This window comes from Heloderma suspectum, chromosome 1, assembly GCF_057233095.1.
Source record: "Heloderma suspectum isolate Gila_16-S chromosome 1, 16-S_ref, whole genome shotgun sequence".
NCBI classification, from domain to species: Eukaryota; Metazoa; Chordata; class Lepidosauria; order Squamata; family Helodermatidae; genus Heloderma; species Heloderma suspectum.
In genome coordinates this window covers 201,591,356-201,609,196 of record NC_139458.1, presented here as the reverse complement: position 1 = coordinate 201,609,196, position 17,841 = coordinate 201,591,356, and the positions used below count along the sequence as shown (strand labels likewise).

At 42.9% G+C, this 17,841-nt stretch overlaps 1 protein-coding gene across 1 annotated transcript in view; it reads left to right on the top strand.

Moving 5' to 3' along the window:
- The window catches only part of CAVIN2 (caveolae associated protein 2), a 36,043-nt gene extending 25,823 nt beyond the window's left edge, over window positions 1-10,220 (top strand). Inside the window, exon 2 of the mRNA XM_084816382.1 lies at window positions 5,462-10,220. Coding sequence (XP_084672508.1) covers window positions 5,462-6,250 — 789 coding nt within the window. The 3' untranslated portion in view covers window positions 6,251-10,220. The remainder of the gene's footprint in view (window positions 1-5,461) is intronic.
- Window positions 10,221-17,841: the final 7,621 nt, after the last annotated feature.

The window sequence follows — 17,841 nt, the reverse complement described above, 5'->3', positions numbered from 1 at the left end:
TCTGAGAAGCTCTCAGGGGCCGCATTCCCATAGTGGGCAGGGCCAAAGGTAAAAGGAGCTGGGTCAAAATACAAAAAATATCAGCCTATTTTAGCTTAAAGCTCTTATTTCCGGGAACTAAGACTTAGGAGAGGCATTTCATCCTATTAGAATGGGGAGAAACTGCATAAAAGCTAGGAAACTACCAAATGATCAGTGCTTGAGGGAAAGGGGGTGGAGCTGGGGAAGGGGCTTGGCCTTTCTGGAAACCCTGGGGGGCCAGATTTGGCCCCCGGGCCTGTGTTTCTACACCCCTGCTCTATTTGAAGGGTTGTTCATTCCAAGTCTGGTTTAAAGATAAAGAACCATAAGAAGGGAGAGAGGAGAGGCCTTGAAGTAGCCCGTCAACTGTTACCTGGTCACAGTCTTCCCCACCAACCTTATATTTCAACTTAAATTGTAGTAATTATTTCTGAATTTGAAACTATACACAGAAATTAGCACATGCAAATTTTATGCCAGTGTCCACTTTTGTTCTCTTTTTTTGGTGAAGTATAAATGGCCAACCCACCTCAAAGCTGTGCAGGCTTATTTCCAAGTTCCTTTCTGAATTCTAGGATATACCTGAGAAATTGTGTTGTTTTTATAAGCACAAATCTGTGACGGGAAAACTTTAATTGGCCCTCTGCAGTCCTCTCTTTGTTTGGAAGGGATTCCTTCTAGAAATATTTGCCTTTCCTGAAGTTCTGGGATGCAAATGTCATCCATTGCATTCCATTCCATAGTTGTGAAGAATTATTACTCCCTTGTGCGTTGCTGTGTAACTGTCTTTGCTCTTAACATTTGTATATATGTCCATGTACAGTTTCATTTATCCTTGTGGTGGCTTCAGTCGGCAGTATTCCTTTCTTGGATCTTTGAATCAATTTCAAGGTTCTTAGTCCTTTCGATATTTCTAGCCCAGGCTAAAAGGCAAGCTACGCATTCAGGCTTCCCAGGAGTGTACCAATTCAGACTGCAGATAGGGGAATCACATATCTGGATTCTCTTCCATGTAACGCCCCCCTCAACCCCCCCTGGGCTGAACAACTGCTGCCATTGCTATAGTGTCAGATTCAGCAGCAGTGGGGGCAGGGGGCAACGATTCCTGAAAACAAGCTAAATTTGCCCTTTTTATCCCTCCTAGCAGTTTGCCGCTGAAATTCGGTCACAAACCAACAATTTGTTTTGCTGCCGCCACTGCAAATTTCAACAGCTAGAGCCATCCTCTTTGACCTGAGACGTTTTTGCACTGGTCAGTACTTAGTCATGTGATTTCCCTATCTGAATTCTGATTTGGTTGAGTCCTAACTCCAATGATATTTCAGTGCACAGCGGATTTGTAATTCAGTATTTGCTCTACTGTGTTTCCTCACATCTCTTCTCAAGTCTATTAGCCCCCTGTATCTCTTCCTCCATGAATCTTTCTCTGTGAATCTTTCATGCTGCTGCCTATGGCCAAACAGTCTCCTCTGGGGCCTCCTTGTACTATAGAGCTGGTTTAATCATTATTCTTTCTCTTCATGGAATGTCGGTTCTGTAATCCCTGCATGGGTGGGAACACTATGGGTCTTTAACAGGATATTCTCAGTGTTCCAACCAGATTACCATTCTCAGAATCCTGTGGAGGAAGCAATGGGTTGTATCCAGTGCTAGTAGGCTTATTGGAATGAATGGACTTAAGTTAGACTAACATTGGCTACAACCCAACAATCGTTAAAATGGCTTAAAAACGTATGGTATAGATATGCCCTCAATTTATTAGGCTGTTCCCCTCCCTACACCTTCAAGCCATTCACTCCTTCAAGTCCCCCCACCTGAACACCCATTTCCTGAGCCAACCTATTCTCACTGTTGCTGTTTGATGCTCCCATGCTTCATTGTCCATCATTCTTTCCAGCCCTCCCCCGTCCCCTGTTATTGTGATCACTGAAGTATGGATTTTAAGGCTTCTGAGGCAGGAATTGTATCATGTCTGTGTTGTCTATACCACATAGCACACTTTTGACAGTAACATAAATGTTTTAATAGTAGCAGAAACATCAAAGCAGTCTTGGAGTTAGGGTGCTACCAGACAGAGGGGTCCTAGAGCAAGCAATCAGAAGGCACTGGGCAGCTATTCCATCTTTTCTTACTTAACGGATTTTCCGTGGAAAGAAAAAAAAGATGGAAGGGGGAAACACAGGAGGGCTACGAATGGAAGATGATGGCATCTGGATCCCCCCCCCCCAAAAAAAAACATTCCATGTGTCAGGCAGGGTGATGGCACAATAAAAGCCTCATCTGGAAGTACTTGTCTCCACTGAGTTTGTTCTTATCAGAAGAACAATGATCAGTATCAAAGGTTGTCCTTTCCCCAGAAAATGGATATGAATGAACCAAACTGTTGTGTACAAAGTGTCCTTTGCAGCCACTGTAGGTTTTATATTTTGCCTTGGGAGCCAATTTAAAGCAAAACCTATGTAAACCCCATGTAAGTGGGTAATCAGCTGTAAATATCTCCATAAAATGTACTTCTTCCTTTCCTTTCTTTTTTTAACTTTCTATTTTATATATATTATTTTAAAGTCACAACAAATACAAGGATTTAAAACACACACACACTCACACTTTTGCCATAAGCTTTCACAACTCATCAAAAACATACTAATCTTTCTCAACAAGATTGACAGATTAATCAGCCCAGAAGTTAGAATATTTAGTTGTCAAAAATCTTGTTCCACGCATGTGCTATACACAAACCATTTCCGGGAGAGTGACTTTGGCTTTCTTAAGCCTCTAGACAGCTTTATTTGATGCATCTTTTTTTACTCATAATAATTCCAAAGCGAAATATACCATGATGAGGATGTTGAATTTTTCCAGTGGTAACCTTCTCCAACCTGGAGCCCTCCAGATATGTTGGACTACAATTCTGAGGATCCCCTGCCAGCATGGGAGTTGTAGTCCAACACATCTGGAGAGCACCAGGTTGGAGAAGGCCGACCTGTGTCTACTTTGGCTGCTGTTTAAAAGGCGTCCTTCTCAAGTCCTTATACAAAAGGTTACTGTAGAAAATATTGAACAAAGCCTAGGACAGGTACAGTGTTGGTGAGTGATTGCTTGTATTTCTTTAGCCGCCCTCTGCCCATATTAATTGATTACTTCATGTGCCCATTCACATCCATCAGGAGTACAGAACCTCTTTGAGCCCAAGAGCTGGACTCCATTTCAGAGAAGCTTTAATGGGCTGGATTCCAGTGGTGGGCGGGAGCGAAGGCAAAAGACGTGGGACCAAAACATGGCCATGTTTTAGTTTAAAGCTCTTACTGCCAGTAACTAACCCTTAGGAGAGGCATTTCATAAGAACATAAGAAGAGCCATGATGGATCAGACCAAGGTCCATCTAGACCAGCATGTTCACACCGTGACCAACCAGCTGCCTGTGGGAAACCCACAAGTAGGACATGAATGCAACAGCACTTTTTGGAATGTGGGGGAAAGTGCACAAAAGGCGGGAAACCTCTGAACACCAGTGGCTGAGGGAAAGGGGGTGGGGCCTAGGGAAGGGAAGGCTGTCAATGGAAGGGAAGGCTATCACTGGCTACTACTCCTGATGGCTATGTGCTACCTCCAGTACCAGAGGCAGTGAGCCTACGTATACCAGTTGCTGGGGAACATGGGTTTGAGGGTGCTGTTGCGCTCGTGTCCTGCTTGTGGGTTTCCTGTGGGCAGCTGGTTGGCCACTATGTGAACAGAATGGTGGACTAGATGGACCTTTGGTCTGATCCAGCACGGCTCTTCTGATGTTCTTAAGGGGGAGTGGTCACCTGGTTGGCTTGAACCTTGGTTGGCTACAGTGGGACCCCGGGAGGACTGGATTTGCACCCCGACATGCCTTGTGGTACCTGAGCCCTCACATCCCCTCTGATATCTGTTCAAACATGTTTTATCTACTTCATGAAGCCTTCCCATCAAGGTGCCATCATTTTTAGAGCTTCAGAGTGGCTCCGTTCTTTCTGAGACAAGTCGTTTGAGAAGACGACTTCAGTAGCTCACATTTTTCAAGGGAGCTGATGGCTACAGAGCATTTTCATCCCTATTTTTCTTTTCCTCTTAAAAGTACAAAGAGAAAAACAAAACGGCAGAAAGATAAAAATCAGCGTTTGATACATTTATTGCATCAAATGTGACAAGAGTAACAAAAGAATGTAAATGTCCCAAGGCCAAATCTCATGCCCTGCTTTTTGCTCAGCTATAAATAACTACCTTCAGAGTTAAATCTTCACAAGTCCTGTGTAAATTATTGGAAGTGCAGTGTTTATGCTGGAAATCAGCCTTCCCCAACCTGGTGCCTTCCAGATGCTCAACTCCAGATGCTCAACCACAACTCAGACCATTTCTGACCATCGGTCATCCTGGCTGGGGCTGATGGGAGTTGAAGTCCAAGACAGTTGGAGGACATCAGACTGGGGAAAGCTGCTGCAACTAGACCTGTCCAAAAGCTCCATTCACATGCCATTTTTTTTTTTAACTCCTGATATGTATTAATTTTAATGCTAACTAATTGACTTCTGCTTGGCACCTCAGGTCCAGCAGTTTAACTACTTCATTCCCCACCACCCGGCTCCCCTTAGGGCCTGCTACACCTACAGAAATGTTGTTGCCATTCCATGTTCTTTTTTGCAACAAGTAGAGCTATATGGAGGATGCATGAACATATGTATGTATGGAGAATTACGCGCTCTGGTCACGGAAGGACGATAGCTCAGCAGGAAGCACATGCCTTGTGCACTAAAGGTCCCAGTTTCCCAACCCAAGTCGGGTTGGGAAAGATCCCTATCTGGGGGCAGGGGGGCACTACCAGACAGTTTAGACCAGCCTTGAGTCTCTGGATGTTGGACTATGGCTCCCGTCATTCCACAGCCAGCATGGCCAATAATGAGGGATGATGGGAGTTGCAGTCCAACATCTGGGGGACCAAGGTTGGGAACCATTGGTGCAATAAACAATACTGGCAGAAACCAAGCCATAACCACCATTACCGTTGTTACTGACATGCAGTTAACTGTAGTTAAGCCTACAAGGGGGAATTTGTGCTCCCAAAGGGCAGCTGGTGAAGGGGAAATGGGAAGTGATCCTGCATCCTGCTCCTAATTGCATTAAGAAATTGGCACAGTTACATCTGCGCTAGCCCCTAGTAGGAATGTGGACTAAAATGAATTCTCCTGTAATTGTAGTTGACAGCTCATCAACTCATTACTCTTACACTGCCTAGAAAGGAACAATCCCACAGGAAGTAAGTGATTGTTACTGGTTAAATATACTGTGGCAACAAAAAAAATATTTAACTTCCTTTACCTCATTACTTGAAAGAAAAATATTGATGTTGTTCAGGGCTGTGCCTTGTTTATCAAGTCTGTGTCATGTGAACTCTGAATAAACACATGTCAACTCTTTACAGGAAGAAAATGAAATCCCTGCCAGCGTGTTTGTGAAGGAGCCTGTTCCTAGCATTACTGATGGGAAGGAAGAGCCTGTTGATGAGAACAAGACTTTGGAAGAAACCTTGCATACTGTGGAGCTGTCCTCAGACGATGAAGCGCCCCATGATGAAGGTGCAGATGACAGTATGGATGAGAAAATAGAGGAGACAAGAGCTGAGAAAATCAAGAGGTCAAGCCTCAAGAAGGTGGACAGCCTCAAAAAAGCATTTTCCCGCCAAAATATCGAGAAGAAGATGAACAAGTTAGGCACCAAGATTGTCTCTGTTGAAAGGAGGGAGAAGATCAAGAAGTCTCTCACCCCTAACCACCAGAAGTCTTCCTCATCAAAAAGTTCATCTTTCAAGGTCTCTCCCCTTACATTCAATGTGAAGAAGGTTCGTGATGGAGACACTTCCATGGAAACAGAAGACAAGTCAGCCGAAGTGGCCACCAGCGAGCACACAGCAAATGACGAGGAGACCTCTTTCACGGAGATTCACTCAGACCTGGCTTCTCCCTCTTCTCTGGCTGAAGAAGGAAAAGCCTTGGTTGACTCCCTGGAAAAAGAAACAGGAAGTGAAGGCGAACCGGTGGTCAACGACAACATTGAGCTTGCAATTGTTGAAGAAGATGACGACTATAGACCTTCACTAGAAATCAGACAGGAATACTATGACGACAGGAACAAACCGACCAGTGGAGAAATGGAACAATCTGATGAAGAACCGAACCAAGCCGCTGTCCTTCACGTAGACCAAACTGCATAAATCGTCTGAGCCTTCTTTTATGTTTTTAAATACATATGATTTTTTTTTTAGTTACATCAATAACCAGGGTATATGTCTGTTACACGATAAACAGGGGATAATAGTAAGTTAAGGTGGAGATGCTGTTTTCTAATGTACATTTCCACCTAAGGCTAGCTTCATGAAATTAGAATTGAAATCCACAGTGAAAAATGAGGTCTGATACCCAGGGAATTTAAATGCAAGTCTCCTGGCCATTCTTGGACAACTTCAACCTCTTTCCACGACCCCCTCACCAATTTCTGTTATTAATTGAGTGTTGCTGCACTTAATTGTAACTGGGGTTGTGTTTAAAACAACCAGTGGAGGCATTTAGGCTAGTTGATGAATGGCATAGCTACTCTACAAATCCGTTTTATATTCATTTAGGGTCACATCCAGTGGGTTATATCCAGTGTTAGTCTAACATCAGTCCCATTCATTTCAGTGGGTCTGCTCTAAGTAGAACATTGGATACAACCTTTAACTTTCCCTCAAAGAAACTTGGGAATTGTAGTTGGGTGAGGAAGCTGAGATTTGTCAATGATCCTTAGGCCCCCTCAGAGAAGTTCATCTCCCAAGATTCCTTGGGGAGAAGGAATGGCTGTTAAACCGTTTTAAGACTGTGGTGCAGATATGATCTTACATTTCATTGGTGAAAAGCTGTCCAAGTACTATGTTCATTCAAATATATTCCCCATTATTTTTCCCAGCCATGCTGCTTGGGAGGAAATAATTTGTGGGAAAGAGTGAGCCCGCATTGAAAAGGACACTTAGACTGCAATCCTGTACATACTTAACCTGGGAGTTGAACTCAGTGGGACTTACTTCTGACTTACTTCCGAGTACACAGGATTGCACTGTTAACTGTAGTCTGCTTTGCTTGCTGTAATCCTGAGAAATTATCTAATTTGGAGAGAACGGAGGGGAAGGATGCTTGCCTTGCCCTCTTTGCAAGTTAAGTCGCTCTTCTCTTGCTCACTGCTTTTTAAGCCACAAATGGTGAGCTATAAGCTATGTGCTTTTCCCTCCATGTAGGGTTATTTACCCAGCTTTGTCTGTGTCCCTCCCTACAAAATACTTAAGCTCAGTTCTTCATGTTAATTATTGATGTGGTGAAGCCAACACAATGTGATTATTTTTCCTTAAATGTCAACAGCCTAACATGACGGAAGCTGACATTGGTCATGACAGTGAGTCTTGAAAACTAGGGCTTACCCCAATATGATTCCTCTAGCTCTCACTACATGAAGGCGCACCAACAGGAATATTTTTTACCAGGGAAAATTGATGTAGTAAAAAGGATCACTGTGTGGTGACTTTACCACATCAGAAAGTAGTCTGAGAATTGGAGCTTGGCTGTTTTACCATTAGTGAGTAACTACTGAGACAGAGTAATTAGGTTATTGCATGTTCAGCTAAGTAAGGGACCATATTAATCATATTTGGGCTTTATTATTCCTGACAATATTATTTTATCCACCTGCATTCTTCTCAAGAGGAATTTTTGCTTTTTTTGTTTTTTCCTCTTTAAAATACAAATAAAAATCTAACATTACTAGAACTCATGTATTAGTGCAGTGGGATTAATTGGAGATGGCATACCGAAGACCAGTTTGGATAAAGATCTTTTCCATGCCCCCGTAAATGGAACATTGGCATTATTGCCCATGGTAAATGGAATGACAAGAAATGCCCTTATGCAAGGCATGTTCCTTGCAGATATGTCTTAGGTTGATCTAGGACCGTGGTGGGGAATCTGTGACCCTCCAGATGTTGTTGGACTCTACTCCCGTCAGCCACAGGCTGCATGGGCGATGATGCGGAATGGTGATGAACAGCATCTGCAGGGCTTCACCACTGAATATATAGGTTCTATATCTAGGTTCCCCACCACTGAATATATAGGTTCTTTAGGGCACAATCCTACAGACATTTAGAAAGAAAAAAGCCCTATAACTCCCAGCATTCCCCAGCCAGCCAAGCTGGCCGGGGTATGCTGCGAATTGTAGGGTTTTTTTCTGTCTAAATATGCATAGGATTGCGCCTTTAGGAATATTCAGGTTGAGTTGGGGGATACTATCCTGGAATGCTTATCTCTTGCAAAAGTTGTATTCTGTTCCATCATATTTTGCTCATGCTGCCATTTTCCCTCAGGAGAACTACTCTGGAGGTCAGTGCTGGAACTAGTAATAAGTGGGAGATGGGGGAAGCATTTGATCAAGAAAACAAGCCGGTTGTATGTGTAAATTGAGCATGGTCTACATATGCTCTCTAGTTCACCATTTTTGTTCCAAGTATGCTGTTTGCCTTGTTTTGTTCCAACTATGCTGATTCAGTAATTAATGTATATACACATACATATATTATTTTGGTCTACTTTAAGAGAGAACAGATTTTTAAAATACAATAAAATGCTATGCACTCATTTAAAAAATATGTTTTAATGGCAAAAGGGAGATATATATTGTAATCTAAGCAGCTCGTGGAAATAGATTATCAAACAGATCCATATATGCACCCAACTACTGTATTTAAGAATGCAATGTGAGAGATGGCTTGGTATATTGCAATATAATCTAATAAAAGTAAAGAGAATATATGATAAAATAGAGGAGAGAGCTGGATACTAAGATTCTACCAAATGAATGAATGCACATATATGTAGTACAACTATTCCAGAAAGATACATTTTCATTCTGCACCTGCACAACATTATAAACAAGGGTGTTTTGAAAAGTATATCAGTAGATTATTTTTATGTATATGTTACAGAAGATGGCCACATTCCAGCACAAAGGGAAATGCACCTTAACCCCCTTGATTTCCATGGGACCTGAGCGTGCCTAACTGCATTGGCCAATATCCAAATGTGGAAAGTGTTGAGAAACATGGGGGAAATGTTGACGACCCTTCACATAGGTAATGTCAAACAGTATGAAGTAACCCTAAGTGAATGCTGACAGTGGCCATCGAGTGATAGGCCAGTGAATGCTGACAGTGTCCATATTTTTGGACAGTCACCAGATGCATGAGGGATTGTTAACATTCCCTTGTCATTTTTGACAAGTTACACATTTTGAACATTCACTGTAATATATAGGATTTATGTTCAGATGGAAATATAAGAGTCATTTTAAAAGTGAGCAGAATGTTTACTTTTTCAGCTAGCTATGTCAGAAGATTTTATATTGTGTTGTGTGTGTGTTTTTAATTTTGTGGTTTGAGTTACAAATGGCAACGAGTACAACCCACCAGGAATTTCTTCAGTGTAGTCCAATGTAAAATCTCCTTGTTCACAGTTCTGATTCATTTCAGTAGGGCTGTGTGGACATGAAGAGTTCCCGGTTGCACCCATAATCTTTTGCATCTTACAGACATGTACTGGACTTCATAGTGATATAGCATCTGAATTTTCTGCAATGATTACACTTTTCAACCAAAATCTGGACATGTTCAGAAAGGAAGCTCATTCCTTCCGCATATTAATGTTCTTTGAATCCTCTATTCCACTTAACCACAAATGTAAAGTAGCAACAAGCTTACAAGTGCCTGACAATCTTATTTTATTATTTGTATGCAATGTGTTTTTTCCCCTTTTAATACTGATAAATTTGCTTTTACGTAATATTGCACTAAAGCCTGGCTTTCCCCCTCCCCACAAGATATATTTAGAACCACAAATTAAGGAAGTTTTCTAAGAAAATATATCTATGCAACTCCTTGTGAAGAGCTTTGTGCAATCTTTTACATGTAATTGGATGTTTGATCAGAGTTGATTTCTAAGCAGGACTATTGACAGTTTAACTCTTTTTAAAAATACAATATTACAAGAGAGTTGCAATCAGTAGAAATAACTGATCCACACATTCATCTTATTTTGAATTAACAACAATGCCTGTTACTAACTACAGATGTGATCAAGTAAATAAAAATCAAATTGAATTAAGTTACATTTGTCTGGACGAACTTATTGTAGAATAAGAAACCATTCAGAATGTAATACAGAGGCCCAAACTAGACATGACATTAAATGTATGCTGGCATTTTACGTGCTGTTGTTTAAAAATTGAAATACCGTCAGCTAGGGATGTGTGAATGTTATGAAATCTGTTCCGTCTGTGCTTTGCGGATATTCGGGCATCTTTTGTTCTGTCGTCCGCTCATTGACAGAACTGGATTTTTTGTCCGAGAATGTCGTCCATTTGCAAATGCACATTACTTAATGTGCACTTGCACGAATGCCCATTTGCAAATAAATGAAATTGCACAGAAATTGCACATAATGAAATTGCCCCCCAAGCAAAAAAAAATGGTATGCAGAATCCGCATGACACGGCAAAAGCCAGTCTGATGACGGATTCATAAAAATCCGAACTCATTTAAATCCACTGCAGATTTCTCCGTCATCCCTACTGTCCGCTGAATTGGGTGGGGGAAGGACTAATAATGGGATCACAGCAGGCATGGAGTGAGGATATAACCCTTGACTCTCCTGCTGCAGTTCTGAAAATCCTTCCAATGCAAATAGCAGCATTAGAGGAGAGGGTTTTCCCCCACCCCCCCGGACTGCAGCAGGTGAGGAAAGGGTTAAATTCCCCGGCCATGCCTGCTGTGATCTTGTTAATTATCAGCATCGCCATCCCAGCTGATGCTATGTGCATTTTTTTTAAACCTGCACATTGTTTTAAACCTGCACATTAAATGCAAAGTCACATTTAACATCACATCTAGTTTGGCCCTTAGTCCAGCGAAGGCAAGAGTGCAGAACCTCAGGCCCACGGGCCAAATCCAGCTCTCCAGAGTTCCCCATGATTCCCCCCCCCCCCCGACCATGGACTGTTTAATGGTTTCCCTGGTTATGTGCAGTTTTCCCCCCAATTCTACAAGGTTGATCTGTTTCTTCCAAGGCTGAGATACTGGCAGGAAGAGCTTTCAGCTACACATGCTGGTATTTATTTTTTTTTTTGTATTTTGGCCACACACGCTTTTCCTTTGGCCCTACCCCATTTGCCATCTCCCTGCCCATCACTGGAATGTGGTCCCCAAGACCGTCTCTGAAATTGGATTCAGCCCTTGGGCTGACAGATGTTCAGCACCTCTGTGCTAACCGTGCATAGAAGCAGGCTTATACACGCACATCCAGAAGCACACCCCGTCCCCATTGCAGTGGCCATCTGGTCCCACTGAACAAGCTGGATGTGTGTTTCCATGGAGGTGGAGATGCAAATCCCGCATCCAAGCAACGCATTGCACGTGACTGGGAGAGGCCTAACTGCACGTTAGGACTGAACACATGGAATGGAACCCCAACACCGTCTTTTCTTTTTAAAGAAGAGATTCAGAAGAGGTATTTTGAGGAGAGAAGTGGCAGTGGGGAGGAGTTCCTCAGCTCTTACCCACCCACTGTTTCTCTGCACAGAATTGGCCCTCCAGTGGCTTTTCCCACCATGACATTAAAAATACATGTTTACCTATTTGTTGAACCCCATGGGGGGAAAGCCACTGGAGGGTCAATTTGGAGCAAAGAAATGGCATGTGGGAAAGGAGTTAAACACCCTCTCCTCCTCCTCATCCCCCCAGCTGTTCTTCAAAAATCTTCCTCCAGCTCCTTTTCTTTGAAGGGTAAACAAAACCAAGACCCATGAGAGTCAGTGTGGTATAGTGGTTTGTGTCAGACTAGGGCCACTGAGCCTCAGGTTCAAATCCCCCAATCAGCCATGAAGCTCACTGGTGACCCTGGGCCAATCACCACCTCTCAGTATAGCCTACTTCACATGGCTGTTGTGTGGATAAAACGGGGAAGGAGAACTACATATGCCACCCTGAGCTCCTTGGAGGAAAGGGGCTCTATTAGACATTTGCCCATTTCTGTAGCTGTTCCCAATAAGAGTCCCAATCTAGAGATGAATTGGGACTCTTGAGCAGTATCTAACTGTGTCATTCCATTAGCACAAATGACACTGCACTAGCAGAAACTAGGTTCGGAACTATGCGCAAGAGAGTCCAACTAAAGTTATGTTAGCAGAAGCATGGTTGTGCAAGCAGTTTTGCACTATGCTTGTGCAACACATCCTGCAACACTTGCATTCTGCTTGTGCAACTGGTGATGCAACTGCTTTGCACCCGTTGTGCAACTGCTTGCACAACCAGTTGCACAACTGCTTGCACAGCTAGTTGTACAAGCATAATGGGCACCCACTTATGCAATGGAAAGATTCGGTGGAGCTCCGCTAGCATTATTTGAGTTTGCAGAATGTCACCATTGGATACTGCCCCTTGTGTTTTATGTTCCATTTTTCACAATTCCATTTTGTCTAATTAAAGGGAGGGGGGAGGGAGAGAAAGAAACCTGACTTTATTTAAGAAATCAGAGCACTGCTTTTCCTCGAGAGCACTTCGCCAGCTCCAAGGCATTTGATAACTCCAGCTGCATTTTTATTGTGTTACACCAGACTTTTAATATGGTACCTTACAGAGATCTACAAGCAGAAATGTATTGACGTGGATGTTCTGTTTATTTGCACTGATAACACTTGTGTTGTGCAGAGTGCCACATAGTCTTTAGAAGACTTAATTTTACTGACAGGCCCAAGCATGTATGTTTAACCTTCATGGGATAGCTGTCAACGTCCAGCAGCCCTTTAACACTCACCAGGGAATTGAACATCATGTTTGTATTTCACTCTCAGCTACTCTTGTATTGTTTATGTTCCTGCAAGCTTTAAGTCAAAGCACACTAGCACTGGAGAAATGGCCATCAACAGGGCTATTTTATCTGGCTTTTCTTATAAGCTTGAATAAAAGGCATGCTCTGTGTTTGAAGAATATAAGAAACCCGCCATCCCATTGAAATAAAACAAGAGCTACCCAGTGCTTTACACATTTAAAAATAAAAATGGTAGCCAAGCTGGTCTCGAAGGTTGGAGGCCCAAAACAATATTTCCACATAAGAGCAGCTTTTTTTTTAGGAGATTTTATTCAGAGTTTTAAAAATGGAGGAACAATTATAACAAGCGGGCACAATCCTTCCTTACCTAGCACAGGCCATCGCACACACTGACACTTTATTTATTTATTGACAGGATTTATATACTCTATATCAGACAAGATTTCTGAGTGGTAAATAATAAAAAGAAAGAGAATCAAAATACAGAACTAAAATATTTATAATCAGAGCACGTTATCTACAACTCTGTCTGGTCAGTCAGGGAAGGCATGTTTAAATAAAAATGCCTTCAGCAGGCACCAGAAACAAAATGTCAGTGCCTGCCTGACATCAACAGGCAGGGAGTTCCATAGAGAGGGATCCAGTACACTGAAGGCTCTACTCCGAGTGGACTCCAAATGGACCGCAGGTCCATGTGGAACCACCAGGAGTCCCTCATCTGATGACCTGGTAACTAAGCTAGTGCGCTCTCAAATATCCTGGTCCCAAGTTGTTTAGGACCTTATACACCAATGACAAAAACAGAATCAAATAGGCAGCCAGTGCAGTTCCCTCAGCAAAGGAGTTGCATGCTGAAAAGGGGCAGTTCTAATCACAGCCAAGCTGCTGCATTTTGCACTAGCTTCAACTTTTGGACAGCCCCACAAAGAGGGCATTGCAGTAATCTAATCTTGTGGTTACTAGTGCCTGTACCACTGTAGCCAAGCTATCCCTGATTTTTTTTTTACACATATACAAACAAATCAGCCTTGTTAGAAGACTCCAAGTTTCTAGAGAGCAGCAGCTCCTACCTTACATACACAAATATTTAAACAGTTCACCTCAGCCACTGCCCCCCTTTTTAAAGCAATAATGCAGCAGTGTTTTTTAAACCCTGTCAGGTAAACTGCAAGATAGGTTGCTCTATCACAGTGTACTTGAGGGTCACAATCCAATGCTGAGGCCTAGTTGAGGTGGTAAACCTGTGTTTGAACAATAGCACTTGACATTGTTGATTGCGTCTCCATTTAAAACAATAATAAGGGTGCTTCCAGATGAGCCTTTTATTGTGCATCCACAGTATCCTGGGCTTTCTTCACATGGAGCTCTTATCCTGTGATTGAGATTGCTCCTTCACCGACGTTTGCAGGCTCTTTACATGACGCCATGATCATTCAAGGCGTCTCCTCCACTAAATGCCGTTTGTTCCGTTTTTAAATTAGATAATGAGCTATCAAATGACCCCGTTGTGTTCCGCTTGAGTTCCCTCCGTGAAAAGAGAAAAAGCGACAAGAAGAGGAGTGAGATCAATGAAAGAGAATGGAAGACTCAGATACAGGGAGAAGGAGGTGGAAAGGGGAGGGGGGAAAGGAAGCGGGTGAAAAGGGAGTCGTCGTGATCCTGCATTTAAAACAGAAGCAGAAAGCTGCATTATAAATGCAGGATTTTAGGCTGGTGTAGAGGTGCTCCCTGCCTCATCCACAGACTTTACAGGCAGTCCAGACATCATCATCTTTCATTCGTAGCCTTCCTGTGTTTTCCTGCCACTTCTATCTTTTTTCTTACCGCAAAAAATCCATTAAGAAAGAAAAGATAGAATAGCTACACAATGCCTTCTGACTGCTAGCACGTGGACCACTCCATCCGGAAGCACCCTAAATCTCCCTGAAAATAGAAAGAAGCATAGTGGGAAATCATTTCATCATATCAGCCCTCACCTGCAGTCTGAAGCAGTACAGGGGAGACACAAGTTTACTGCCCCAACTGCTGTTTGCGAGAACTACACCAGAGTAACATGGGCTTGAGGCCACTGATTTCAACTGGAGGTAAACACAGCCTGAGTTCTCACCTAGCCTTCTTCCTGACATGCTGGGGGGTTTTATGGGGGCTATTCAAACATAGCCCCAGCCTGCAAACAAGTAGTACACTCCAGGAAAAGCTTCACCGTTCTGCTGATGGTATAACCAGGACTTGTATCTCTGGTGTGATAAGGCCCATAATCTTATCATTTTATTTCTTAACAAGTTGCTCCTTCTCGCAAGTGTCTCAGCACCTGGCTTCTCTCTCTGTCCTTGGGCAGTAAAATGGCCCGCAGTCCTGGGGGAAGGAGCAATATCATGCCCGGCACAAGGTCATGTGCTTAGGATGGCCATTTACACATCATCAAAAAAAGAGGACATGGTCCACCAAAAAAGAGAGAAAAGAGACACAAATTTGCATGACAAAAAATTTGCATGACACATTGGCATGACAAAAAAGAGACAAAAAGAGACACACATTTGCATGACAATGTTCATATGCTAATGTATATGTATAGATGTACATTTGGAAATAATTACTATAATTTAAATAGAATATGTCACACCGTAGTGGGGAAGGCTGTGACTATGTGATGGCTGTGCCTGTTCGGTCTACTGCCCAGGTGCTCATGGTTGATGGGACACTTCCAGGCCCCTTTAAGTTCTCGTTTCATATGGTGCTTTATCTTTAACCCTGACTTGAACAGGTCAGCCCTTCAAATAGAGAACTGTCCTCTGCAAAGGGGACACATTGCCGCGCTACAGGTGTCTGAGGGAATAGAAGCATGTGTATTTGCAGTTGCACCAGATCAATACGTTGCCAGAATTGTGCCCCTTTTATTCACTGATAATTATATGACAGATAGAAAAAAAATCAGGAGGAAAGGTTCAAATGTCTTGGAAGATCTGTGTACACCATGACATCATTTTTTAAGTAGAAATTTAACAATTTGAAAAAAGGTGGAGGAAGAGGGGACAAAGGCACTGTGACAAAAATGATGTCTGTATTGTAAGGTACCTTTTATTATGTTTGCTTTTGCAAGCAGAAGGCAAATTATGTCAACCTTTAGTAGGTGCAGTCTGCAGATGCTACTAGCCATGCAAAAAAAAAAAAGTTTTTTTTCAAAGAGAGCATGAGTATAATGTAAGAAAAACACACCCAGAGAACAAATCCTATTTAACCTCCGTGTGTCCTCACAATGTGACCAGTAAACCCATTGGCGTCAGTGGCAGAGCTTCCAGTAATGACACAGATTTTCCTTTGATTGGGGCTCTACAAAGTCATGTGCAGGCCACGCTGGTCTGTATCAATGAGAACTGGGCAAGTACACTGAACAATCAAAGCTGCACTATGCCTCCCTAATCCTTTATGCTTAGTCCACCAGCAGAAAAAAAAGGGTTAGTTTTGTCAGCAAAGCACAGCTAGCAGAGCTGACGCTACTGCAGAAATGCAAACTTTATACCTCTGTCCCATCTCTTGCATCGCTCGCAACATTTCAAACCAATTTCTCATTCCCAAGGCTTTTCCTAATGGTAATTAAATTACAAAGAAGGAAGGGCACCAGTTGATTTTTTTTTTTTTTTAATACCTCTGTGGATTCCAGTTTCTGGCACCTACGGAAACCTCATTTTAGACCTGTGACCTGGATGAAAGGGGTGCATGAAATGGGAAGGTGTCATAGTTTAAAACCAATTTTTGGATCACAATGCATCTTTAAGGGCATGGAAGATTGCATTGGCTATATTCACTAATGCCAGTACAAAGGCTGCATACATTTCACCTCTCCGCTTCCCAATTCCCTGGCTTGAAAAACAGAAGGAAGGCTGTTCAAAGGCAGCATACCTCTGAATACCAGGCACCGGGATCAAACTCTTGCCTTCCTGCCCTGCTCGTGGGTTTCCTGAACGCATCTGGATGGCCACAGTGAGAAACAGGATGCCAGACTTGATGGAACTTGGCCTGATCTAGCACAGTGCATAACTTCCGATGTCAGTGGGGCTGTGAATCTACTCTGGGTTTCGGTCAGAATCAGTCAGAACTCTAAAGGAGCTATCCAAAGTGCAGAATCTATTTTGTGGCTTGGGTTCAGCACCTTGGACAGCTCCTTTAGAGTTCTGACTGATTCTGACCGAAACCCAGAGTAGATTTACAGCCCCACTGACATTGGAGTCACCAGCCTCCACTGGCTCCAGCTGCCCTCTGTTCCTGAGACCAAAGGCTTTCTTCATTCTGCCCTGAGGCCCATTTCCCAAGGCCAGTTAAGGCTTTCCTCCCCCCATAAGTTTTTGGAGTAGACGAGATGAGACCTATATCTCTACTTCTATCCAGCCTTTCCTCCAAGGAACTCAAGGTGACATATACAGGGCTAGCCCAGGACACATTGCTGCGTGAGGCAAAGGACAAGATGGTATGTCCTCCCCTCAACCAGACTGGCACTTGACTCTGACTTTAACACTGGCAACAGGGCAGGGGTGGCCAGGTGTCCTCTTTGAAGGGCTGCCAGATGACTGTCCTAATTTGAAGGTGTCCTTTATCTGAAGAGCTGTCCAGTCCAAATTTAGTTTGAACATAAAGAACCAGAAGAAGAGAGAATGGGGTCCTTGAAGATGTCCACCAACAGCACCTGGACAGCAGACCAAGCACAGCATTCAGGTCATCTAGTCATAGCCTTTCACACTACAGTGAGATGTACTGTATTTCAATTTGAATTATAATATTTATTTTGGAATTTGTATGTATCCATATAAATTGTTGTTGTTCAGTCGTTAAGTCGTGTCCGACTCTTCGTGACCCCATTGACCATAGCACGCCAGGCCTTCCTGTCCTCCGCTCTCTCCCGGAGCAT